Source organism: Momordica charantia (assembly GCF_013281855.1).
Source record: "Momordica charantia cultivar OHB3-1 chromosome 11 unlocalized genomic scaffold, Mcharantia_2.0 BLBB01000011.1, whole genome shotgun sequence".
Classification (NCBI taxonomy): Eukaryota; Viridiplantae; Streptophyta; class Magnoliopsida; order Cucurbitales; family Cucurbitaceae; genus Momordica; species Momordica charantia.
In genome coordinates this window covers 1,636,321-1,662,276 of record NW_028275159.1, presented here as the reverse complement: position 1 = coordinate 1,662,276, position 25,956 = coordinate 1,636,321, and the positions used below count along the sequence as shown (strand labels likewise).

The following is a 25,956-nucleotide window of genomic DNA, read 5'->3' as shown; positions in this document are numbered from 1 at the left end:
AAAATCAAAAATTTTGTATACGGTAAAACAACCAAACACTATGTTTTTAAATAAATTATTACTGTCAAAGCGAATATAATAATTGACATATATCTCAAATCGTTATGAGTTAGATCTTCTACCTTACCTATTGTACTAAAAGAAATAATAAATAAATAAATCAGTATTTGTAAATTTAAATTTACTTAATTTAAAAATAATGCTTTAATTTTTTAACTTAAAAAACTATTTTAGTTATTGTCGATTATTTTAACTTTTAACAGTTAAACATATAGACGAAGTGACTTCAAATATATACTATCGTATTTATGTAGACATTAATATTAATTAATAAATAATTTCAATATTAATCTTTTAACGACTCCTGGATTTGAGTGAATATAGAGACATATGTCAAACCACATTTTTATTAATTTTCTTTTATAGAAAAGTAGTATTTATACAAGAACCTTAAATATATCATTGTCATCTTACTATATTATATTAACTTATTTTAGTTCAACAATACGGGTAGTGAGAATTTGATTCTTTGACGTTTTGGTCAATGATGTTTTTTCTACTGCTATGGTTGACATCTTACTATCATATATATCTAGCTACCATATCTAATATAAATTTTTTTTTTGGAGTACAAATACAGTATACAAATTGATTTATTGTCAACTGATGAGGTAGTTAAATTTTCGATTATAAAAATCAAACCAATGATGAAGATTAGAAAATTGGATGGCTTAAACAACAAATTCGAAACAGTAATCGGTCGGGCATTTTGAGCGTCCGCCCACCAACTTTACAAAAAGCCACTTTCCGGGAAGTAACCCCCCTCCCCCACAGCCGCTAAAAAAAATAAATAAATAAATTTAACTTTATAAATTATTATTAATTAAAAAAAAAACGTTCCTCATTCTCCGTATATAATTCCCAAACACGGCCTTTCTGCGCTCTGTATTCCCCCACCTTACTTTTTCCGTACCTTTCGAATTTCCCCTCTCTTCTCTTCCAACAATGAATAATTATAATAATAATAATAATAATTATAATAATTCTTCATCTTCCCCTTCCACCTCCGAATCTTCCTCCTCCGATTCCTCTCTCTCCGGCAAGCCACGGCCGAGGGCTACGGCCGGCGGCCCAGATAAAATCAAGGGCCCATGGAGCGCCGAAGAGGATCGGATCCTGACCCGACTCGTCGAGCGTTACGGCCCGAGGAATTGGTCCTTGATTAGCCGTTATGTAAAGGGGCGGTCGGGGAAATCGTGCCGGCTCCGGTGGTGCAATCAGCTCTGCCCCGGCGTCGAGCACCGCCCCTTCTCTCCAGCCGAGGATGACGCCATCATCGCCGCCCACGCCCGCTACGGAAACCGGTGGGCCACCATTGCCCGCTTGCTGCCCGGTCGGACGGACAATGCCGTCAAGAATCACTGGAACTCCACGCTCAAGCGCCGAGTCAGAGAACAGAGGAGATCGGCCGGAGAGTTCGCCGGCGGGAATGACAACGCCGATGTCGTCGGCGGTGGCTCGTCGGCGTCCGCTCCGTTCGGTGCAGTCGATGATGACCCGCTGACGGCGCTAACTCTGGCCACGCCGGGAATTGGATCCGGCAGTGACGTGGCTCCGGCGTCCGACCACCGGAGCGAAACTCTGCCGGCGGGATTCTGGGAAATGATGAGGGACGTGATAGCGAGGGAGGTTAGGGAGTACATGACGACGACGTTTTCGGAAAATTCGGGATTTCAATAAAAATTTAGAGCCCTAATTTTCCTAATTTACTATTGTATAATTTATGGATTTTATGTTCCCATTTGGATTGATGTCTCGTTAATTCTATTAATTTTCGGGATTAGGAAAAAAAAAGATCCAAATTCGTGGCGGCTCTTTTGGAAAAGTTGTGTGCGTCACAGCCTGTCACGAACGCCGAGGAAGCAAACGGTCACCGTTTATTATTCTTCGCCTTGCTTGAGTCTTAAAATAGAAAAAAGAACATTTTTTTTAACGAATGTTTTGCAACTTGTGATATGTAGGTGGCCAATCATTGAATGCCACGTCAACATGCACTTGCGAGTATAGTGCGTTGCTTTGTGTACCCTTTTGGTTCTCATTGGCTCATGCAAACCATGCAAAAAATTATGCAAATAGAATAAAGGTGTTAGATTACGGATTTATATCTTTTTTGGTATTAGTTCGTGAACTTAAAAAAGCTTTCAAATTTGAATTATGTTTCTTTTCTAGGCAATCTCATTTTGCTAAAATTATTAGATAAATTTTAAAAAAATTGATGTAATGTGGTAGATAGGGAGGGGCGAGTGAATAATTTTTTTTAAGAGTAAAAAATTTGCATCCTTATAAAATGATGTTTCATTTCTTAGCTCCACTCTTAATGAAAGATGGCTAATTAATAGATTAAGGTTGATGATCAAGTGGAATAATAGACAAAGTTAGAGACGTGAAAAGACTAAAATTAAAATTAGAGTTTTTTTTTTTTTGAAAAGTTTACCTCATATTTATCACATGTGTCAATTTAGCAAAATGTTTCTAATTAAAAAAATATAATTATAGAAGCCAAAAAAAAATTATGTTATTTAGGGACTGATCATTTAATTTGTCTTAATTTTTATTTTGGTTCTGAAAATTTACCTTTTTCAATTACTTTTATATTGGTTCATTATTATTTTAGTTATTTCCAAGTCACAACTGTGATCGAAAACAATAATAATAGAAAAACTTTATAGGTAGTTGTCACTTTTCCTTTTTTCTGTCTTTTTCCTGCTTTATGATAAAAGACCACATTAAGAATGCCAGTTTTGATTTTGCAAACTCATGGGTCAGCAGAGATATTTGTATGGTCAAAAAATGCAAAAAGAAAATTGGATATGATGTTTATATTTACTACCTAATTTTCCCAATATAAAAAATTGTTACAAGTAAATCAAAAAATAATCTCTCTTTTGTGTTTAAATTTTTTTTCTCGACCTGTAGAAAAAAGTGAAAATAGAATTCAAAGACAGATAAAGAAAAAGTTGAAATATTATTTTGGTACTTGTATTTTTGATTCTTTTAGATTCTTACGCTCTTAAAAAGTTTATTTTGGTTCACGTACTTTCAATTTGTATTTATTTTAATTTCTATACTTTCAAACATCTATTTTGGTCTCTATGATTTAAAAAAAGTAACTATACTTTTTAATACAAGTTATGACTACATCTTAAAAAATCTACCAAGTGTAGCGTCGTTCTGAAATTTTATTTAAACAAACGAGATATAAAAAAAAATGAAAGAACCAAAACAATTACTTTTTAAAGTATACTATCAACATGCCATCTCAAAATTAATTAGCGATGGGAATAGTAGTCCATATCTATTATATCGATCTGGGTCGGATCTCGTTTTTGGACCAGATGCTCGTTTGAGCGTTTTGAGTTCTGATATGGAATTCTAAAATTGAGAATAATTTTGATTATTTAAACGGAAAAAAAGAGTTGATATTGGGAGAAGCGCCGGTAGTATTAGGATTTAGGAAGAGTGAAAGCAAAAATGAACAATGATTCCCACTCATATAAAGTTATGCCTTCGGCGGCACCTTTTTTTTGCCTTTTTACAGTTTTTCCTTTTACTACAAATATTTAACAATGTGATGAATAAGGTTTATTTGGAAGTGGATCTACGATTTTTTTTTATTCTTATATTATCGTGTTTTTAACTTGGATTTTCAATGTCAACCTCCAAACTTCTTGTTATTGAATCAACATTCTAATAAAATAATTATTTTTATACGTGTAATTTTAAAGAACTACTACTTGATATATCATTCAAATAATTGATATACAAAATTAAAAATATATCGTTTATTGAAATTTAATTTTAGAAATAGAAAATTATTTAAAAAAAAAAGGATAATTTGACCAAGGATTTGGGTAAATAAGCATTATTGGAAATGTGGGAAGGGTGGTGAAAATTAGGCAAGGAGAATGAGTTCATTTTTAGGCACTCGACAGTGGAAAGTTTGCTGTTTCATTAGGGATTACGGTCTAATTATGCCGTTTATTTAGTTTGAATATATGTATATCAGTCTCCTAATTATTAAAAGTTTTATATTAAATTTTTTTTTTGAAGAAATAAGAAGAAAACAACTTAACATAAAACAAATTTCGAAAAAACTAAATTGTCCAGCCACGAGGGAGTTTGACAACTCCATTCTTCCCTCAAATCGTTTTCCATCGCTCGTCTGAATAAACCATGGGCCACTTTATTTGCCTCTCGACTGACATGTTTCATTGAAACTATTTCCATATCTTTCATCATCTGCCAAATTTCTTTTAAAAGCCAAATAATTTCAGTTTGATCTTGACACTGTCTGTGAAGTAGATGAATCGCTTCGAGGAAGTCAGATTCTAAGTGAATTGGTCGACAGTGTTCTTGTCGAATCGCACGCAATCCCTCGCAAATAGTCATCACCTCTAGGTAAGTAATATTTCTTTCCGCTCTTATAATTCTACCGCCTGCTTTGATGACTTCTCCCTTCTCGTCTCTTAAAATCCAGTCAATCCCCTCAGTGTTTGTATCAGCTCGCCATGTTGCATCCGTATTTAACTTTCATGAATTTGACGTGGGAGGTTTCCATCGGGCTCCCGTATTGTCTCCAATTTACCTTGCCAGGTGCAAGTCCTTGTTTGTTGACTTTCCTCTTAGATTGTTTTTCGACCTGCACTGTTGATTATGTATCTGTCAATCACCAATTGAATGTCTCTAGTTTTGAATGCTTTGAAAATTGATTTGTTCCTCATTTCCCAAATCTGCCAAGCTATGATCATGCTTCTTGTACATTATTCTCCACCAGCCTTATCGATTAGCCACCCCCAATACTCTTTTGTGGTCTAGTTTGTCCTGTGAATATAGAAAAAATTTGCTTCAATAGGGGTGCAATTTATCCATATATCTTTAATTACCTTACATTCACATAGGATATGTTGAGTAGTATCTTCTTTTTTCCTACAAAAAGGACAAAACAGATCGTTTTATAAATTATTGATTTCATTTAAATTGAGATTCTTATTTATCTTACTTTTTTTTTTTTTAAGTTTTTAAAAGTCACTTTAGACCTATATATAATGCAATCAAAAGAGTTTTTTTTTTTTTTAAATACCATGCTTTATGCTAAATTCTGAGGGCCTTAGAGAATTGAGATTATTTCAAGGTCTATAAAATGTAACTGAAACCCTTTTAAACTCAAGTTAGTCTCAATTAAAATTATTTTTATTTTATTTCAAGGTCAGCAATCGATTTCACGTAGTGCCATAAGGGATATAACCTTAATATTTATAGGCACTTAGAAGAACAAACCGTTTATCGATCGCTTTGCATGTCCCATAAATTGTGGTGTAAATTTGGTGGTAAGCAGTTGTGGGATAGTTGTTCTACTGGTTTCAGTCCTAGCAATCTAACTTAGGTTAGGCTTTAAAAGAGGGTTACAGATCTGACTTACGTTACGAGATATTTTACTTATAATGTCGTTAATGTCCAGTTCCTCTTCTAACACGTATAATGTCGAATTACACCCTCCAACAAAATAAAATAAAAGCTAGCGAATAACTAGAAAAAGAAAATTTGTAAACTATTAGAGAATATATTTTGTGTGGACGGTTTTGTCGTCTCTTTTTTCAATCAAAATTTCTGTAGACGCGAAATTGGAAAAGCTAGCGAAGGACAGAATAGTAAATAGAACATGAGCTGAAGTTTTAAATGTTAATATTATCCACTGTTTGTTTTTATTTCATTGATGTAATCTAAGTAAATGAAGTTTCCACGCAGGGGTACAATTATTGCAACAAGAACAAAAAGGCCACAGTTTCTATTTCATCAGCATTATTTGTTGTTTAACTTTCAGCAATGGAGTCGCAGCCATGGCACCACCATGAACTTCATCTCTGAAACTCCGCAATCGAAGCCCCCGTCACCTTCACTGCTACCGCAATAGAAAGGCCTCCAAAGATCTGGGAGCAACCAAACACTGTGTCCCCCGACGTCATTTTGCATTGGGCTGTACTTGAAAACTACAAACACAATCCATTTCAATTATCAACGTTTCTATAAGTTTGAGACTTCGACATTTATATGGATCTTGAAATACCTAATGCGTCTCCGTAGTAGAAGAGTTGGTTTTGGATGGCCCATTCGGTGTAGTTGACGCCAGGACACCAACCTTTTGGACCACCTACGACAGTTCTGGCTTGGCTGGCTCCACCAAGGGAGGCAGCTGCCAGGACTGCTTGGGTTGCGTTATGGAAAGCCATATCTTTGAGCTCTAAAATACTAATTTAGAGAGAAAATGGGATATGTTGATGGAGGAAAATAACTTAGGAGATGGTTCTTATAGCACCGCCTAAAAAGGGAGGAAAAAAATTGAACAAGTAGATTGCATGAAAATTGATCAACTGGTTGAGTGATTAGACGATTACGATAACGGTTGGCCCAAGTACAGTTTGGGCCGGTCAATTCTTTGGAGTTGGACTGGCTCGCACATGGGCCCATTTGGATCAGCCCATATTTTGGGATTGCCCGTTTCGACTACTTCTGAAAGGAAATCACGAACACCATGGAACTAGTTAAATAAATAACTTTTCATGTTAATAGTTAAAAATTCATATTAATTTTTTTTTTACTACAACAAATATGAAGGTGAGAGATTGATACCTCAAACAATAGCAAATGCATATATTAGTTTCTCTCTACTTTTTTAGTACGCTTCAAAAAGTCTATTTAATAGTTGATATTGAGTAAGATCCTTAGTTCTTGCCAAATGAACTATGCTAAACTGGCTATTCCATTAATACCAAGCTGACAAAATCCAATTAATTTAGAATACTTGTTATAAAGCATTTGAGAGACTACTATTTTTTTTTTTTCTAAATAAACCCTAAACTCACTCAACCCCAATTCTAGAGTTAATTCTAGAAGCAGATTGCTCTTGTCCTGCCACCTCATCAATCTCAAATTTCTTGACAGGACAAACTAAAGAAAAGTCCAATTAATAGAGTAATTCTATTACTGGCAAAATTAAAAAAAAATAAAAAATTCTAGTACCCTCGTAATACTTACTCAATTTCCATTGACAACAATACGTCCAGTGGCAAAATTCCTTTCCATTGGCCATATATCAAGGCCTCCATTGATTCAGCATAATAGAGACGCCACTGCTGCTTCCCTGTGTGGGATTGTCCAAAAGCTGTAGCCATTGCCAACTTCCATCTCTCTTAAGTCCATAGATTTGACAGCAACAACACGCTGTGGGCTTCACTATTACTTGGTGGGCTGCACTTTAAACCCAGGAAAATGCAAGATGGACTTGATGAATCCAAAAGATTTTCCTCTAGCGGGCTCGAGTCTTTCAAATACTAACTCAGTGAGTGGTCACTAAATACGAATGGCTGGTTCTGGATGATATGCCCATTCGGTCTAACAAACATTGAAATGCCAACCTTTCAGACCAACCAACTTGGCAAACGGCCATACGGAAAATTTGGCTTGTATGGACCAGTCCCTGCAATATGCAAACCGGAACCCATTTTATTCAGTGCTCTAAATTTTCCAATCCAATCGAAACAGTGCAGAAGTATATGGTAGAGCATTGCACAGCCTTAACGGGGTGTATATATAGTAAGTCAAATAACCACATATTTGAACTCTATTTAAACTTTCCTTAGGCAATATTGGTTTGTATACTCGTCACAATAAACAACAAACTATTCGTACAACAGAAGCTGAACAGGGGCTTTATCTAAATTTAACTCGGTCGTTGGCCATTTAAAGTTACTACTTTCAGGTGACTATTCCAATACTCGTACAGAAGCTGCACGGGGGAGTATTCAGAACCTCTACTTGATTTCTAAGAGAGATATTCGTGATCTTGCAAGGCCAAATTTAATGGTTCACGAAAGGCGAAAGCTCTGGATTTATGGTTGGGCCGTGACATGGGAGTCTGTGCTATTCATTTAGGTATTGAAAAACCTGGGCAAAAGCGTTTTATAGTACATTATGGTTAGTGTTTGAGGCCTATAGATTAAACTTCTTGTCAGAAAAGCTAAACCACAAGAATTTCATGAACAAGACATACGAGTTGCCTAAATCTTGTATTCCTTTTAACGAGAGGGAATATCATCATATTACAATACGGAAGCATTGCATGTAAGCGAACATTTGGAAATAATGATATGGAGAATGAAAACAAATTAAACAAATATATGGAAATAATGATATAGAAAAATGAGGAGGGGAAAAAAGGAAACTCATGCTATACCTGCCGTTCTGATCGCATGCAAATAAGACCATCAGTTGTTCACCAGTTCTAGGATAGCATTCCTGGCCTCATTGAGCGCATTTGTACGACAAACTTCCGTTGCCCATATATTATGTGACTGCATCAACCCGGGTTCCATTATGTGTCCCTTTAACAAACTCCGAACAGCATCTGAATCCAACTGACTCCCAATGACAGTCTACCAAAGTGCACAACATATTATACAAACATTGTCCGAGTCAAAAACATCTTATCACGTCAAGGCAATTGGTAATGCTTTGAGTTCATGGAGTAATAGATATAAACTCACCCAAATGGCACCAAGACATGAATTGACTAATATGAACTTGAGGAAGCTCTCGTCTGCACTGCTGAGAGCATCATCTGAACCCAGAGAAATATCAAGGTCTTGATAAGAATTGAGGATTGACCCACAACTTCTCACAATGATTCTACCATGGTTCTTCACAACCCTGCCCAGGTGATAGCTTGCAGTGGCGCCAGAGTTACAAGCCATCCCAGTCCAGTTTAATGTCCAGTCAGCAAATTGTGGAAGCGGATCGTTCAGCCGTAATAAGGCTGCTGCTTTTTCACCACTTGTCCAGCAGTTGCATCTGGATGAACCATCATCTGTGCATGAAATTTGTAGAAAATAGAATAATTAAAATAAATAAATAAATAAATAGCAAGATTCTCCATATGCAGATAAAAATCAAATAAAAGTTTACCCATGTGACCCAAACATTGTTAATTTACACCAATTTCCATTTTTTAAGGCTTGTGAAATATTTGATTGAATACTAAACATAACGTCTCGCCTGTATGAGACCTCCCAAACTCCAGAGTTACAGGATATTAATATTTCCTAAAAGGTATGAAAACTTACCCAACATGAAGCCAGCAAGGGGTATCTTTACAAGAGGTGGCCTACGAGGAATTTCAAATTGAAAATTTACATGATCAATGTTCTTCTCCAGGACTAGAATATTGACAGCAACAACCTGAAAAAAGAGCGACATATACACTACAATGAAACTAAGAATAGTTCATAGGATAAGATGAGATAATAGTAAACATTATAGATCTGGAACATTACAAACTTAGTGGAAATTGGAAAGAGGGCATTCATAAAGCATCAATTCTCATGAGAGAGAGTGCAGAGCTTACCCTGCAACGGAACTTTGTTAACTTGCAGTGTGCAGAGTGAATCAGTTCAGAAAATAGTTGTAATGAAATATTGTCCGAATATGAGATGGAGTCGAAATACTTCTCAGTAGATGAATAATCAAGTACCCTGAAAGAGCTGATATCTATGAAAGATAACGGAGTCAACATCAATCTTCGTTGATCCCTATAATACCAATAATAACTGTCATGTTTAAGAAACGGTATTCTAATAACTCAGAAATCTGAAGGGAAGAAAAAATAGAAGCAAGATATAGATACAGATCTTATAATGATAAAGAAAACAAGGTCCATATACAACTTCGTACAGGGCCATTAGAACACCACATTTAGAAGAAATCCTAATGATGAAATGGCGACTTGATGACTGTTATCGGTAGATTAGAAAATTGCACTACTACAAATGAAAAAGATCATGGAGTTTGGACACAGGAGTTTGAGGTTTATTTTCAATGTAAATCCATTTTTCAAGACCTAGGCACGAAGAGCTTGATGCTTAGCCAGGAGTTCATTGTAGGTGTTTGGGATCATCCTTATTCAAAGAAGACGTTTTTTGCGTAATCCTCTTTTGGAAGGGTTGAATACTCCAAACAAAATCCAGAAGAAGCAGACCAACACACCATAGCGGTTTGCCCCTAGCTGGTGCTAGATGTATAAGCAGCAACAAGAATCCATCATCTGTAACCTTCCACTATGGAACTATGGAGAAGTATTCTGGGCACTTCCAATAAGTCTGTCTTCCCTTAGAAAATCCCGACAGATGCGGGTACTCTCTTTTGTGGTCCTCTTAAAAAGAAAGCATTCTGTAGCTTAACACGAGCAGTAATGTTTGTGGGAAAAACTTGGAGCAATTGTGTTTTTGTGCCTCTAAAAAGAATTTTTTAATTTTAGCCTTCATATTATTTGCATAAATTGGAGAAGATTTCTGTAACTCTTTCAGCTCGTGGGTTTTAAGCCTCATGATTTCATCTTATTGATGAAATTCCATTTTCCTATAAAGAAAAAGGTTCAAACCCACATAATGCGGTCCTTTGATGACTAATAAATAGAAATTTAAACATAATCTTTTTCTGAATTAACCATAAGGGTAGACATGTTTGAGTGCTCCACCACAATTGTCTTTTGTAATGAAGAGATAAAAATCTTGCATCCCTGTATTTTATAACATTGTTTCTAACAGCAAGGGAAGAGTCAGACGACTGACAAAACTAAGAGGAACTTTATGGCTCAAAAACTTCAATATACAGAAGGCATTTCACAGTATATATATATAGTCTCTTTTTTTTTCTAAAGAATAAAATTACATACCCCAGTTCTAAAACTCGATGGAAAGTTGCATTTACACCAGGTCCAAATCCGACAGGTAAATTATAATTCTTCGAACAACCAAAAATTTTTACCTAGAAAATAAAAAATAAAAAGGCATTGAATTGTAGATTGCACATTATATATGAAAACAAAGGAGAGAGCATGATACAGTGAGACATACAATTTGGTCCTCCACCAGAAGATGGATGCAAGTGCTTGTTGCGCCCATAAAGAATCTGCACTGGCTACCATCTCTATTGCTTTGACATTTTAAATCAGAATCTATACAGCTTTGACGAAGATCATGAACTGCAACCACATGACCTTGCAGGGACAATAAGTTTCCCTCAGGAAACAGACAGTCAGATCCACGGGAAACAGAGGTTTTCATGTACGATGTTGTGACGTCTCTATAACAGGGAGAATTTTTGCCAATTTCTTCAGGTCTTAAGACTGGTTTGATCAAATCTTCTTCCTGTTTATCAAGTTCAAATACCAAAATATCTTTTGCATTTGAAGGAAGATGAAGATAGATATCTGAAAAGGTTCCATAATGCAAATCAATCTGATCTCTTGAAATCACTCCACCATCACAGAAAGGAAAGTCATTGAACCGAGTGTTGTTTGATTCAATACTATGGAGGATATCATCATTAAAATTGAATGATATGCTCCATAAACGAGTACTTGAAGTTAAAAGAAACTTTTGGCCATTGACACAATTAGACTCCTCTATGTTGAATAATGAGTGATCTTTATAATGCTTTGTGATGTAGTAATTGCCAATCTGCAGAAACTGAAATATTGATGAAAGTATATTATTGCCTTAATAATAAGAAGAAAAGATTATCCCTATGCAAGAAGATAAGCATCATGCAAAGATGAAACACACCTGATATTTTAAAGTACTTTCAGGTTCAATCTCTAACAAAATCCTTTGGGCATTTAATCTGTAACTACAACCGCTACTTGATCTGCATCTTGTGTTGAATAAGAAACCTGACATATCTTGGCTACCATGCTTTGAACTAATAGTAGCCACACAAGAAATTCTGTGATGGTTCAAGTTGCAACATTCATGTTCCTCATTAGATCCTTCGTAACAATCGCAACAACCATTAAAGCCACAGCTAGAATCACCAAAGTTACATACTATATCTGAACCCTCTACCCTCCCAGATTGATGATCAATTTTAAGTCTCTTATCAACGTGTCTCTGATAATTTGCAGATCCAGAATCTTCCGTCAGCTGCTTCATTGAAGCCTTTGTTGAATATCTTTTATCTCTTTCGGTAAGAAATAAATTCCAAGAATAGACTACAGCCTCGACGAACATGCTTGATGTGTTTGGTGCCAAATGTTTGCCTTGGAACTAGGAAGATGCATATAAAGGAACACGAAATTTTCATTAATATTTGATAAGTTACAAAAGTAAAGTGATGTCCTTCAAAGGACATGGTTGGAAAGCTGTGCCCCCCACCAAGATACAAATCATAATACAAAGGTCCATGAGAAGAGAAGATACTGGACTTCACCTTTTGTAACATGGGAAACTTGTGTGTTACTTGTAGCAGGTGATAAGTTCCACTTTCGAAAATCTCAATATCATACCCACTGTCAACACGAGAATATAAGGGCAAATTCTTGCAGGTTGCATTTCTGTAATGGAAATAAACGAAAATTGCTATTCTAAGATCCCTTTCCAATGAGATGCTCTGAAAAAAACTTCTGCATGAGAATGACTCATTGGGCAAATACTTTTCCATTTGTGGAATGCCTTCCATGACCAGAATATATTTTGTTACCTGAAAGATCAGAATGGACAAAGGTAACTGCAAGAGACCTAAAATCATTATGGTCATAAATGACAATGACCCAACTATAGGCAGCTAAAAATCACAAAATTTACCTCATATATGCCTTTGGCATTCCAAGTCGATGGAAGATCTGGTACTATAACATCAACGCCTCCAGTTACATCAACCAACTGCAATCTTCCGGAATACGTAGAAATCTGGATAAATAATGCTTAGATAAGCTAAGTGTTTTTACTCAAAAAAAAAAAAAAAAAGATAAGCTGTGTTCATTAACACAAAACTATATTTAGTAAGACACTTCGCATTATAAAACGGAAAAAAAAAATCTAGTCATAGATAAACTTATCAGTTATCACAATAAGGACATAACACAACCCATAAATAGGCGTCGTTACCTTATAGCAGAAACCTTATAGCAGAAACGGAATGAACAATGAAAGAAGAAATAGAGATGCAAAATCAATCTTCAAATTTGCATACTGAGCCTTCAAATTCATCCTAGTTAACAACCTAAAACCTCTTTCGTTACCAATACATACTGAGCTTTCAAATTTGAATTTGAGATGAAAAGAATCGAGAAATTTTACTAACCTTCAGACTGCCGACCAAAACAAAGCCTATGTCCTCACTTCGATAAACTTTCCTTGTTGTCTGATGAAAAGATCTACCACCGCATGATAGAAGTCTGAACTGGTTGAACTGGTCGTATTCACACATAATAACTCTTTCATTTTTCAACCTTGTGGTTCTCATCCATGTAAATTTACAATGGAAAATTAAAACAGAGATAGGGACCACCTGAAACCAAGGGAAAAGGAGGCAGGAAATAGTATGTGATGTGACCCTAACGATGAAATAATTCACACAACTAATAAATAAAGATACATTGACCGTAAACTTACAGTTACAAGGCTAATGCTGTGTGGTTCACTACCACAGCCACATGAATCATGCTCATACAGTTTCATCATTGCTCCATGCTGCCAGTAGAGAGAGAATCGAGAATGACATCAAAGTATTACAAAGCCAGAGCAAAAGGTGTATTTCGTTCAATCATCATTGAACATAACATAATTTGCTTACCTGATATCGATAAATAGACAAAGGTAAATGCGATTTAGCGTACATTTGAACCAGTCCTTCCTTCTGATAACACCTTGCACCAACAAAATCAGCTCATGAGATAAGTTTGTGTTAACATAAAGAGGTGGCAGTCTGGGAGAAAGGTTCGTTAATACAGTAAAATAGAATTACATTTTTTGATCCCACGATCTCTTTTTCAGATAAAACACCGGCAAACATTTTCCGGAAAGACGAAACAAGAAGCAATAGCCTGAAACAAATCATCCAGTCCAATAAGTCAACAAGATAGAAATCTGTGTTCCTTGGCCCTATAGAAGCAGCATAAAGATTAAATACCATAGTCTTGCCGAAAAAGGTAAGGTGTCCACAAACTTCCCCAACATACACCTTGACTGTGAAAGGACGTGACACCTGCAGAAGTTTCATGTATCCAATGCATGTTTGGTCATCCAAAGAGAAAGAATGCGTTTTCAATCAATATTTTCAAGTAGCACTTCTAATGAGAATAAATGAACCTCGGATGGTGGAAATAATGAAATAGCAAACCCATGGTTGCAAGATAATCAATGTTAGGAATAAAAATAGAAGGTAGAAACGAAAAACTGAAGGTAAATATAACGTTAAAAAAATCCAAACTATAGGCATTAATTTCCATGATTCGATGAAATGTGCTACCTTTAACTGCTCAGGCAAACAGAGACGATGAAAAAATAAATAAATAAAGCTCCTCACTTGGCTTCCAATGGAGAAAATAGTTGCACAAAGATGCTAGTCTTGACGCAAGCACCAAGTATAAGCAGTTTTGACCAAGGAAATCTAGGATTCACAAAGTGAACATTCCGCACAGAAATCTACAGAAGGGTAAAAGTTGAATATGATTACAAAACATGCCTGCAAGAAAAATTGCCAATGTCCTCAAATTGAACATTATGAATGACTCACAATGGCGCCCACCCTAAGACTATGAGGTGGGGAAAGCAGATGATCAGTCAACAAAAGCCAGACCTCATTCTCGAGCTCAAGAAGCATTCCTTGCATGTATACTCCTTTTACTATACCCGTGTATGATCCACATTCTCCCTTCCCTTTGATGGCATTTTTCTTGCACGGAAGCCTTATATGAGATAACCTAGATAGATGGAGAGAGGATTTCTCCGTGCTCACATACATTAAACAGGACTCGGCCTTACCGATGGAGACCAACTTCTTTTTCAAGCCCCAAAACGTTATAAATCTTCCCACGAATTTCGTTACGACGGGATGCCAAGACGACGCGGAACCGCAAAGATACACAATCTTCGGTTTGACAAGTGAATCAGTATAATGTTTTCGAACAGGATCATCAGGTAATGTCATCGACTCGCTAGAACTACATGACCGACACTCACAAACCATGATTTGAACCATAAATCCTCGAAGATTTTTCGAGCCGATAGATGAATCGGACTCCCTGTTGCTCGGCAAATTTCTCTGGCCTACAGTACATGGAACAGTACTAACTGGACCAACTGACTCTAATACACCACAAAGACAGTGCCGAATCTTCAAATTATCGTCAGAAGTAGAGCAAGTACCTGCATCCAAGAGAACTGGATCGACGTTGGAGCACCGAGGAAGTACCCCGCTCGGATAAAGAAAGTCCCATTTTATAATTTCCAAGAATCCACCAGCCGTTCTCAATGGAATGAAATTCCAAGATAAGACCCGAATTTCTTTTCCCATCATCCCAATGTCGATGTCAAGTATGTCACAGCAAATAGTAGCCGAGCCATCAGTGAACTGAAAGCAATTGTTGCTGGGGCATCGACAAGAAGAGTGTAAGTTGGACGGTCCAGGAGCACCGGTAGGGAGATTTAGGGTTCCGATGATGATGGCCGGACGCTTTAGAGAAGTAAGAACTTTAGGGCTAGGATTTGATTCCGCAGGAGACGAGGTGGTTGATGGAACATGCCTAACATTAGATTGAAACAAATCAACTGGAATTGAATTGCAGGAAGAAGATTGATGAAGAACGTATGTTCCAGTTAGAGGAAGACCTCGTTGGATTAGGTCTGAAATGGTGAGAACTTTAATGTCGTCCATTTCGGAAGCTGTTGCTCTTCCTCCGGTGCATTCACGCGACGTAAAGCGGGAGAAGAAGAAGAAAGCGAGGGAAGATAGCGGGAAAATACGAAGGAAGAGCTTTTAAAGGAATTCTGAACAAGACGGCGCATCCAGGCCCAGGCTCGGCTAAATCTGATTGCCCTAGGCCCATTGAGTTTGATGGTGTAAAAGCCCAATATAGAAATAAACATAATTTGTGGGAGTGGCCAATTTAAATTTATTGGCAGTTATTTATTATTTTATTTTATTTTTGACAAGATTTGTGGGCAGTTGATTTTTTTGTCATTTTACATTTTTGTGCTTTCAACCTTTTAAATTAAATATATCATAACCATTCATCCTTGTGTCAGTAAATAGGATGAATTGAGACGATAGTTTGTAAAAACATAATTATATTGAATACATTAAATATTTTTTTTTATTTTTCAATCACCCGGAAGGAATCAAAGAAATATTTGTTCTTTCTTCAACAATTTTATGATCTCTAGTGAACCTCTAGTGAACCTCTCAATAAGATTCAAACCCAGATGGATATAGGATTTCAAAGAAATTTGTCATTTTCTTTCGAAACATTTGCTTCTCACGTTTAGTTAATAGCCACGACATTGAAAAATATTAGGAAAAAAATGCATTTAGGAAATAAGTTTGGTAAAAAGAAAAATATGGTTCTCATGAATTTGTTAAAAAATAATTTTACTTCAAATATAGGGAAAATAATTTAAATTAAATACACAAAAGTACGTTCAAGGCATTTCAACTCCATTTGGTAATTACGCTACTTTAAGTTTTCCAATTTAAAAAATCAAAATTACAAAAACTACAAAAAGGGTATAAAAGAAATAGAAAATAAAAATGGTCAACAGCAGAATTAACTTCTGGAATGACATGGCACAAGATGGCCTGTAAACTTCCAACGCTCGCTTTACAAAATTACAATGAAAAGAAAAAGTCAAAAAGAAAAAATCCTAAAATTCCCAAAACCACATTGATTGACAACAGCACAATCTTTGAGAACACAAACTCCACGCAATAACACCACTGGAGAAAACAATAGATTAAATCTCAAGGAAGCATGTTCATAGATTTTCAGCTTCATGTCTCGTTCTTCCAAGTCATGAATACAGCAGGATTTGCCATGAAACTTTTGGCCATTTAAGGAAGATCCAATACAATAGCCCTTCGAGATGAGATGAACCCCGCACTTCTTTTGTTGGATTGATTTTGTTGTGGAGATTGGAACTTTTACTCCATGGCCAATTCAATCACTCTGAAACACTTAAAACTGGGTTGAATTTCCTACATTGCAAGTTAGCAGCCTACCTTTGTATGAAAGTGATTCTCTGCCTGTGTTGTGGATGTGGTGCCAAAGGAGCCGGGCTTTAGGAAAAAAAAACGTCAGCCTATACAACACGGTGACTTTGACGAAACTCGACAGGTCGAGTGGTGCAGTAAACTTCACCCTGTATTGAGAAGTGATCGCCACAGATGCGGTCCCATCGCATCAGCATTATCACTGAAACTAATTTCAACAATGAACTCAAAGCACCTGGAATAACTGGCCTAGGACTTAGAAGGGGGAGTAACAAGAAAAATGTGTAAAAAATCAATCTGTTCTTCCCACAAATGCCTTTCCAAGTCTGGAAGATGCAGTTTCCGAGCTAGGGGCAGTTCTCAAGTTTCCACTATCAGACATGTAGAAGTAGTTATAGTTTATTCTTGTAACCAAATCTGCCAAGTGAGGGAAGTGCCCCACGTTTAGCTTGAACGATAGGACCTGTATATGCATAAATGGTTACATATCAGGCATGATCTTCAACTGATTTTGGCTTGCCAAATAATGGGCTTTTGCATGAAGACACCAAACTTTATGGCTTTAATAAACTTTTAACATTCCAGTTGTGAAGAGAGAATATAAAGGTTGCATAGAAACTCACTCTGAGGAGGAAAGCAATGCAATCATCGAATTGTTTCTCAATACGGTCGACCTCCATTTCACACCGAGCCTTAATTGCAGATACTGTTCCACCACTACTCAACGCCTGCTGCACAGAGTAGAAATCTAAAGCCAATCCAAGGACAACATTGATTCGGCTAGCAATAAGAGCCCACTGATTTGAATGGGATAATTAAAATCGTGTCAATTATTTGCTATAAAGGGGCAGCATGGTACGTAAGAAGAAATGCAGAGTAGAATAAGACCAGCTTATCTGGAACCACGAAGCACTGTCTATGAATCAACAGCAAGTACGCCTCATGCACCTCGATAACCGCATCCAAAGATTGTGCAGCTGCCATACCTTCACAGAGTTCACGCCAGGCACTATGATAGACCTGCATAAAGAACCTTGGTCAGAAATTAAGAAATTGGTATTTTTTGATCAATCATAAGGTTTACAAACCTAAACCCTAAGGTTTATAACAAACATATATAATAAGAATGTTAAGCATAGATTTTTTAATAATTAAACTTCAAATTGAAGAAAGAAAAAAGAAAAAGAACAAATTGAAATATAATAGTAAAAAAAAAAAGAACTGGGGCTCAATGGACAAATTTTTAGCTTGACACCCTCAAAGTGCAACGTGGCTACAGCTAATGTCCAAAAGATTCCAGGGCGTGAAAAAGAGTTCTATGGAAGTACTTTCAATCAAGGTGTGAAATCTTTACCCTGTCCATGACATATTGGTGAAAGGCATCCACAAAATGGAGGAGTTTCTGCTCTACTAGCCAATGACGCTTGCAATTGTTTACAACAGTGCTTTTACCCTGGAGAGACAATAGCCATCAAAATTAGACAAATTAGGAATGTAATCACCATGATTGATCTTAGGAATCGTGGATGATATATTTCAACTCTGATCAAGATAATACCCTAGAAAGAAAAATAACGTGGATCAAACATAAAGTAGAAATATAGAATAAAACCTTCCACATCCAACGCCTAGTTTTGTCGAGCACAAACTTGGCACGCTTAACTTTTAACAAGAACCCTGTCACCTATATGAAACAGACAATTGAGAACATAAAGAAACTTAAACTAAAACATTACAAAATTACACGTGGATTAAACAAATGTTAGGAATAATGACCTGGTTATATTTTTTAATTGCCTCTGTATTGAAAATAAGTTCAAGCGGCCAAGATACCTGAACAGCCAAATAAATTAAAACACATTAGATGCAATTCGTGAGTAACAGACAAGGCATAGAAATATATTGAAAGTGCTTCATGGGAAAACCTTGTAAGTAAATTTAAGTGAATCAAGTCCATCCATTCCAAAGCCATGTGCAGAGCTTTTATGTGGGGTCGAGGGTAGTTTCACTAAATTAGATTGCTCGTCACCATCTAAAGAATTGCTTTTGACAATGGACACCACCAAAGAATCCGGAGCACTTAGTAGCATACCATCAGCAGAGTTTCTCATAGATTCCTGCAACAATATATAGACTTGTCTTCAACTTTTATGATCTTCTGGCACGTATGGTAGACATTACACTCAAAAGAAAAGAGTCACTGAGAGTGGGAATCAACAATGTTGAGAAACGGGTTTCATTGTTCTAGTTCATAACTCAGAAACGTTAGGTTGCATCTATACTGATAAAACAGCATTGTTGCACAGTTATTTCACTCTATATCACTTGCTAAAACCATGAGAGCGCTATTCAGTAGATTATGCAAACAAGAGATGGCCGAATGTTCGGAGGGGAACATTTTATGGATGAATAAATAATAAAGAATAAAAACAAAACCGCACCTGTAATATAGTATTCAACTCAAAATCATCATCCCAGGTTTCTCCCTTGTCCAGTTTATCGAAAATTACAGTCAAGAAGTGCTGCAGTAGATCACCTGAGATAATGAAGATATTAATAGTAATACGCAAACAAACCAATAATATAACAAAAAAGTCATATCATGATCATATAGTAGAATGCTTAACAAATACCTGATCCTAATAAATAAATAGCACGTAACACTGCTAGCTCATCCATCAATCTCCACTCGTTCATCAACTTTGACAAAACACGCTTGCCAATGTAGTCCACCTACAGTAATTATATTTGATAATATCTAAATGTGAACCATGCATAATATAAATCTTAAGCTCGGATTAAGAGTTTCAAAGAACTACCTGCTGTCTAAGATATACAACAAGGCATTCTTCCATAATGACCATCGTAAGTGGCATAGTCCTGGGTACTACATTTTGCATCCACCTTAGAACCCTTGATGGGAGAGTGCTATTCTTCTGGAAGGGTAAGAGATCTGACATATGGAGATCATCCTGCACCAATATTGAATTAGTATTGAAAGAAACACAAGCTAAGCTACGAGTTCCAGAGCATCATTCAATTAAAAGGAGAAATACCTGACATGCAGGGAGAATTGTGGGAAAAGGAAACAATGTCTCAATCAGCTTCGCTTCATTTTGGGAATGAAGATGTTCATATTTATCAAACTGGAAACCGAAAGTAAAATCTGTCCCTTTTATTGCAGAAAAAGTTGCATCCTCATCACCAAATATTGCCTTAAATAAACCCTCATCGTTTAAAGGGGGCAAGTTGAAACATCTAGACAAGTTCAATCTTTTCCAAACATTTATGTTATCTTTTAGGATTGTCGTGCACACAGTAATAACTGGATTTTCGGGGTGGAACGATTCCAAGGAGCATAAACAATTTGTCATACCAAATGCCATCTTCTTTTCACTTTCACCAACAAGCTTATTTGCAACCTTGTGTCCAGACTTTAAGCCGTCACTTCCTTTCAGGGATAATGCATCTACCAATAAACTATGCCAGTGTTTCTTCTTACACGTTAACTCACCAATGCCATTTTCTACTTCTAATCTGTTCATGTGGGACTTGAATAAGGAATCAGTCCCAAGTTTGTATTGGTCATGCTTCCAGAAGTATCTAGATATGCGATCGCCATCCCCAATTAGAGCTGCCAATGACACACAAAAGAGCTCTGCCAAAGATAGCCTTGCCAAGCTTCCTCCATAATCAGCACCACCATTAAACTCTTCACCATTTTGCTTTTCAGATGCAGGAGATAAAGTTGCACAAACATGACGGATGAGCTGCAATGACTTTCCAGCAGCAACCATTGACTTAGCTACGTCCTTCATAAACAGGGGACATGCTATAGAGCCTCCAGTGTACTGGTCTTTTCCCTTCAGCAAATGAGATAAAGAGATTGATTCTCTTTCACTTGCTTCCTTTTTAATGGATGAAGAGAGCTCGCCATCCAACCTCGGTGATCTTAAAAAATAACTCTTCTCCCAAAATTCATGTTCATCAACTGAGACTGCTTCATTAGCATAAAAGAACAACTACAAATGCCAGAGTTTAGATAATTATGTACAAAAGTGGGAGAGGCAAATAGCAAACAAAAATCAGAAGTCTACCATTACTATATGAAATTTCTATAACAGAATCAAGTAAACGCTCATGCTACTAGAATTAACTTACAACCAGGAGGCCACCAAATATCAACCATACGCACCCAAAAAAAAATTAGTCTCAAAGAATATATATACGCAAACTAAAAAATATCCAAGGTTTCTGAGCAGATAGATTGGCATGCCAAATTCTATGACAGAGAACTTGCACATCGGATCGGAGTGGAGGATGTACCGGTTAAGATACAAAATTATAAACAAGTATACAAAAAAAATCCCAAAAAAGTTACCTCCTCATAAGGATCGTCAAGTATTCCTTCAAAAACCCAGGAATCAAGTTCCTCGATGTACGGCAATAAACTTCCAACAAATATATGAAGCAGCATTTGGTAAGTTTCTTCCTGTAAGAGTAAAAATTCTCAATCCAACCCTTATGAATAAAGACAAGTTAAAAAACAAAGATAAAAACTCGAATTAATGCATACAACAATAGTTCTCTCAACCTGACCATTTTGTATCAAGCACACTTCATCAAGCTTCTTGTAAAGATTGTCAAGCACATGAACTGCCAATTCAGCGGCAGTAATTGCATCACTAGATTCAAAGTATACTTTGGGAATAGCTTTGTGGACTATCTGTAATAAATATTCAGCACCTGAACAAAGACTGATATCAAATAAGTCATTGTTAGAAAGTGCCGGTGCGGTGCAAAAAGATAGGGTTAAGTGGGAGGAAAGAGAATATCACCAAAGAGTGTATATCCAAGAGAGATTGGATTTGAAACAGAAAGTTGTAAAGTGTGCAGCAATCTCTTAACCAATTAACAGAATGTTTTTATTTATGACTCTTAATTGGTATACTTCTTGGGTAAAAATAATTTCTTCTTTTATTGACAATCTAGCAAAATGGACATGTAAGAGACCTTATATTAAATGCAAGAATATGGGTGATCTCCAACAGCATTTCTCAACCTGGAGAGAGTCACCACGTTGGTTACGTGTACCATTTTTTTTTTTTTTTGTTATTTGAAGGGAAAGAAAACAAAATAAAACCTTGATAAAGAGCCGGCTAAACCCATTAAAGTAGGAGTGGTTACAGAGCCAGCATCATTTATCTTCATCTCCTCACTCGATGCTACATCCCGCAGCCTCTGCCGAAAAGCAATTACTCTCAGTCCCATGTATATAATACGCCCAAAATTATATCAATCAAGGCTTTCAGGTAGGGGAGCGGAGGGAACAACAATAACAAAATAACAGCACCATACACATACCTTCAGCCAAGCAGAAACAGATGTAACAAACGCCCTTAAAGTGGGAGCAGCTGATTTCGCGGATGTACTAACTTCTTGCAATACGAGTTGTGTCAACTGAAGACATGTTGCTGCATACATAAACTGGTTGAGAATGGCAAGAAGGCTAGATCGCGAAAGGTGGGAAACATATATCCCACTTTTAGCACAAAATTTCTTCCCAATATCATCCCAGCTAAAAAGGGAGCCAGGAAATCCTTGTAACATTTGCAAGACACCGCGTACCTACAAAAAGAGAAAAAATCGTAGCTGGATAAAAACCGCGGGAAAATCATGAGTACGATAGTACTAACTAAATTAGAGACCCATGATAAAAATATCAATAAGCCAACACACCAGGTCAAGCTCGCACGTCCTCAAGGAGGAAACTGGCGCTGCAAAATGTATCCCATTAGTGAATATGTCACTGATGCTATCTATCAAACTTCTACTCTTCCTTTGTTCCATCTGTCAGAACACAAGTTACATAATTAGAAAAATCACAGTAGTTCCCAAATACCCCCCACTCAAACTGTAACGGGATCACCAAATAAGCACAAATAACTGCTCCAATTTCCTTGAAAAAACATCTAGAAGAAGTCGGAATCCACACTACATTTTGTAGCAAATGGTTCCTGCAGAAAATTCAATGAATTCACATAGAAATTAGGGCTTACCAATTTCCATGGGAGTTCGACCTCTACAGTAATTGGCCGAAGCTAGCGTAAGTTGTCTGTTTCTTCTCCTTCGAACGCTTGCTAAAAGCTGCTGGTTCACACTCTCGCCGGAGACTCTACTCAGTGGAGCTTGCTGTGCTTGTGAATTTTGGCTCCAAACATCCTTCAAACGACACCACCGCAATTTTGATAAATGTAGTTCTACACCTTTAAAAAAATATTAAATAAATAAATGTTTTATAACCCGGAGTGGAAAATGGGAATCGTCGCCTAAAATTGGTCTTTCTGTTGGGCTGATAATTATATGGGCCTCAAACTTTCAAGCCCGATCATCTTACAGCCCACGAATGTAACTCTATCCATGTGGGACGGATTTTGGACGACTCAATATTATAAAAAGATATTTTCAAATGCGGTAGAGAATAAAAGCACGTGCTTTTTTTCCCCTCTTTTTCTTTTTTTTTTATACTGATTTTTTTCCTCTGTTCGGTATAACGCTTTAAAAGTAGGTAAGGAGAAAATAAAAATATAGTGATAAATTTAAATTTACCACTTATACAAATATTTATCGATGTTTTAACCAGTTAGATTATGTTTAAGAACTATAGACAATGTGAGTGACTAGTACTCATTACTTCGTGACTAATTACAATAAATGCTAGTATATAAATGCTATGATATTAGTATATTTAAATTACATGATTAATGATTTATTGCTCACAAGTAGATTTTAAAGTTTTAATTTAATCAATTGCTTTTTGATTGAATTGAGTGAACGGAATTCCTATGACTCCAACAAATAAAGTAAATATGTCGGTGCAGAAATTTGGTCATTCGAAATTTACTAAATTTTCATCAATCTTCTAGAATAAAAAGGGATTCGACGTACTTACAGAATAGAAAGGGGATACACTAATGTGATGTTAGCCACACACCCTCTACTCGGGGTTTAATGTGAAGCATAGCAATTAGAAATGGTTTTTGTAGCGTGCTTTAGAGTTGAATTATTCATTCCATTTATATGAATCCATATCATATTCTCCTTCAGAAACCTAATTGCTTGGGTGAGATGTAACATCGTGCGGGCTGAATGTAAGGGAAAAGATAGTCAATCGGTTACTAAACCTTATTGACTGGGCACGGGACCCATTCTTCGAGACATCGAATGGCCATTGGTCGACCAATGTCAAGTTTTGATTGTCCGGGCCTCGTGGCATTGCTCGTCTATTGGATTTTAGAGCTCGGACTTTCGTTCTTTTTTGGCCCATCTAGAATTTCTCCTTTGCTCGTGGCCTTCCTTCTTCTTAAGCAGGTCCATAGCTTGTTTGTCGGGTTTATTTTTATTTCTCCCCCAAGATGAATAACAACTCATACAAGTAAATAAATAAAATACTCGTTTGTTAACTTTCTCTACCTTAATTATTTGAACCATTCGAAATTAAATGGAAAGATGGAAAAATACATTAATAAAGTTTCAACAATCTAATCCAATTAATAATTAGATAATGAAGATTACAAACAGTACTTCGAGAAAACAAAGTCTTGATTGGTTTGTTCAAAAGTCACTTTAGACTTTGAGTCGACCCAAAGAGAGTTTATCTTTCAACACTTTTCAAGCCACCAATGAGTGGATGAAATATAACACTTTTAATTATCCAATCTCCACGCATAGAGTTTATGGACTTACGAGGGTTTCTGTTATTAAATTGTCAAAAAAAATCCCCATCTATTATTTTAATATAAAGTTAAACCAATAAATCACTTCAATTTTAGAAGTTCGTTTAAATGCTATTTTAGTACCTAAAAAATAAAATTTTATCTTTGATTTATATCGATTATTTTGCTTTCAAAATGTTCAATTTAATCTATATATTTTTAACTTTTGTTATATGTTTGTTTTGGTCCCTATACTTCCTTTAATACAATTTGATGGCTATGTTTCAAGAATTTTAGTAAGCGATGTGTCGTGCTAAATTTTATGGTTAAAAATGAGATATAAATAAAGATGAAATGATCAAAATGGTAATTTTTTAAAATTATATTGACCAAATAAACGTTTTGAAGTACATTGACTAAAATAAACAAAATTCGAAGTACATCAACTAAAATATAGGCATTTTGGAAGTACATAAATCAAAGTCCAAAGACGTACATCAACCAAAATAGCTTATTCTCTTTTTTTATTTTTTAATGGTTAGTTATGGTGTTTGATCATAGTTTCAATTTAATTTATGTAGCCTAAAATATTTCAATTTTAATTCATATAAGTTTATCTTATTTTTAAATTGATCATCTAAAATAGTCGAATTTGTTGACATATGGATATCTAACTCATATTTTATTAATATGGATGTAATTTACATCGCATTCACTCAATTAAAATTTTTAAAATTTTAAATATTAAATTGAAACTAAGTTCAAATCATAGATATATAGACTAAATTAAAATTACATTCAAATCATAAAAACCAAAATTACAATTAAAAGTAAACTTAATTGTTTTATCATAAAAAAAACTAAACTTAATTAAACCTGTCAACTCAAAAACAATTTTAAAATCTAACTTGTTATATTTTCCGTGCACAAGGATAATGGGATAATTTTGTAAAGTTGACAAGGGTGTTTCGGTCATTTAGTCCATCAACGGAATCTCTCCGCACAGAGTCGTCAAAGTCTTCTTAAAAATCATTAATTTTTATTTTTTTTTTCCACAACTATACGATGGATGCGTCCAATCAGACGTTTGATTGCTATCAATTGCCAGTGGTACAATTACAAAATTAGAGTCCAAAAAATGAAC

The 25,956-nt window shown here is 35.9% G+C and overlaps 2 protein-coding genes and 1 pseudogene across 7 annotated transcripts; 1 reads left to right on the top strand and 2 right to left on the bottom strand.

Annotated features, from left to right (window-relative positions):
* The first annotated feature begins 754 nt into the window (after positions 1 to 754).
* On the top strand, positions 755 to 2,215 carry LOC111010546 (transcription factor MYB44 pseudogene; annotated as a pseudogene).
* Positions 2,216 to 6,282: 4,067 nt separating this feature from the next.
* On the bottom strand, positions 6,283 to 15,903 carry CTC1 (conserved telomere maintenance component 1). 6 transcript variants are annotated; one of them, XR_002601351.2, is made up of 18 exons: positions 14,626 to 15,886; positions 14,416 to 14,534; positions 14,020 to 14,094; positions 13,855 to 13,933; positions 13,684 to 13,746; positions 13,503 to 13,580; positions 13,192 to 13,398; positions 12,693 to 12,797; positions 12,319 to 12,588; positions 11,676 to 12,155; positions 10,965 to 11,579; positions 10,784 to 10,875; positions 9,458 to 9,641; positions 9,177 to 9,291; positions 8,601 to 8,920; positions 8,291 to 8,489; positions 7,093 to 7,534; positions 6,283 to 6,567 (listed from the first exon to the last, which is right to left on the bottom strand). XR_002601351.2 is itself a non-coding variant. In XM_088120221.1 (18 exons), the coding sequence occupies exons 2-17, from the start codon at positions 15,406 to 15,408 to the stop codon at positions 8,322 to 8,324; spliced, it is 3,753 nt and encodes a 1,250-aa protein (XP_087976347.1). In that variant the 5' UTR covers positions 15,409 to 15,634; positions 15,720 to 15,877; the 3' UTR covers positions 6,833 to 7,534; positions 8,291 to 8,321. The 6 variants fall into 6 exon arrangements, 3 of the variants coding, with proteins under 3 accessions (XP_087976347.1, XP_022139489.1, XP_087976346.1); XR_015789043.1 differs by having other exon boundaries at positions 6,283 to 6,564; XM_088120221.1 differs by lacking the exon at positions 6,283 to 6,567 and having other exon boundaries at positions 6,833 to 7,534; positions 14,626 to 15,634; positions 15,720 to 15,877.
* Positions 15,904 to 16,639: 736 nt separating this feature from the next.
* LOC111008244 (uncharacterized) lies at positions 16,640 to 23,374 on the bottom strand. The gene is made up of 17 exons (XM_022280915.2): positions 23,157 to 23,374; positions 22,837 to 22,947; positions 22,462 to 22,725; positions 22,241 to 22,338; positions 21,692 to 21,854; positions 21,479 to 21,589; positions 20,154 to 21,119; positions 19,917 to 20,069; positions 19,731 to 19,830; positions 19,539 to 19,633; positions 19,023 to 19,214; positions 18,874 to 18,930; positions 18,710 to 18,781; positions 18,452 to 18,550; positions 17,986 to 18,117; positions 17,721 to 17,894; positions 16,640 to 17,560 (listed from the first exon to the last, which is right to left on the bottom strand). Exons 2-17 carry the CDS (start codon positions 22,945 to 22,947, stop codon positions 17,390 to 17,392), a joined length of 2,958 nt encoding a protein of 985 aa, XP_022136607.1. The 5' UTR covers positions 23,157 to 23,374; the 3' UTR covers positions 16,640 to 17,389.
* Between the last annotated feature and the right edge of the window lie 2,582 nt (positions 23,375 to 25,956).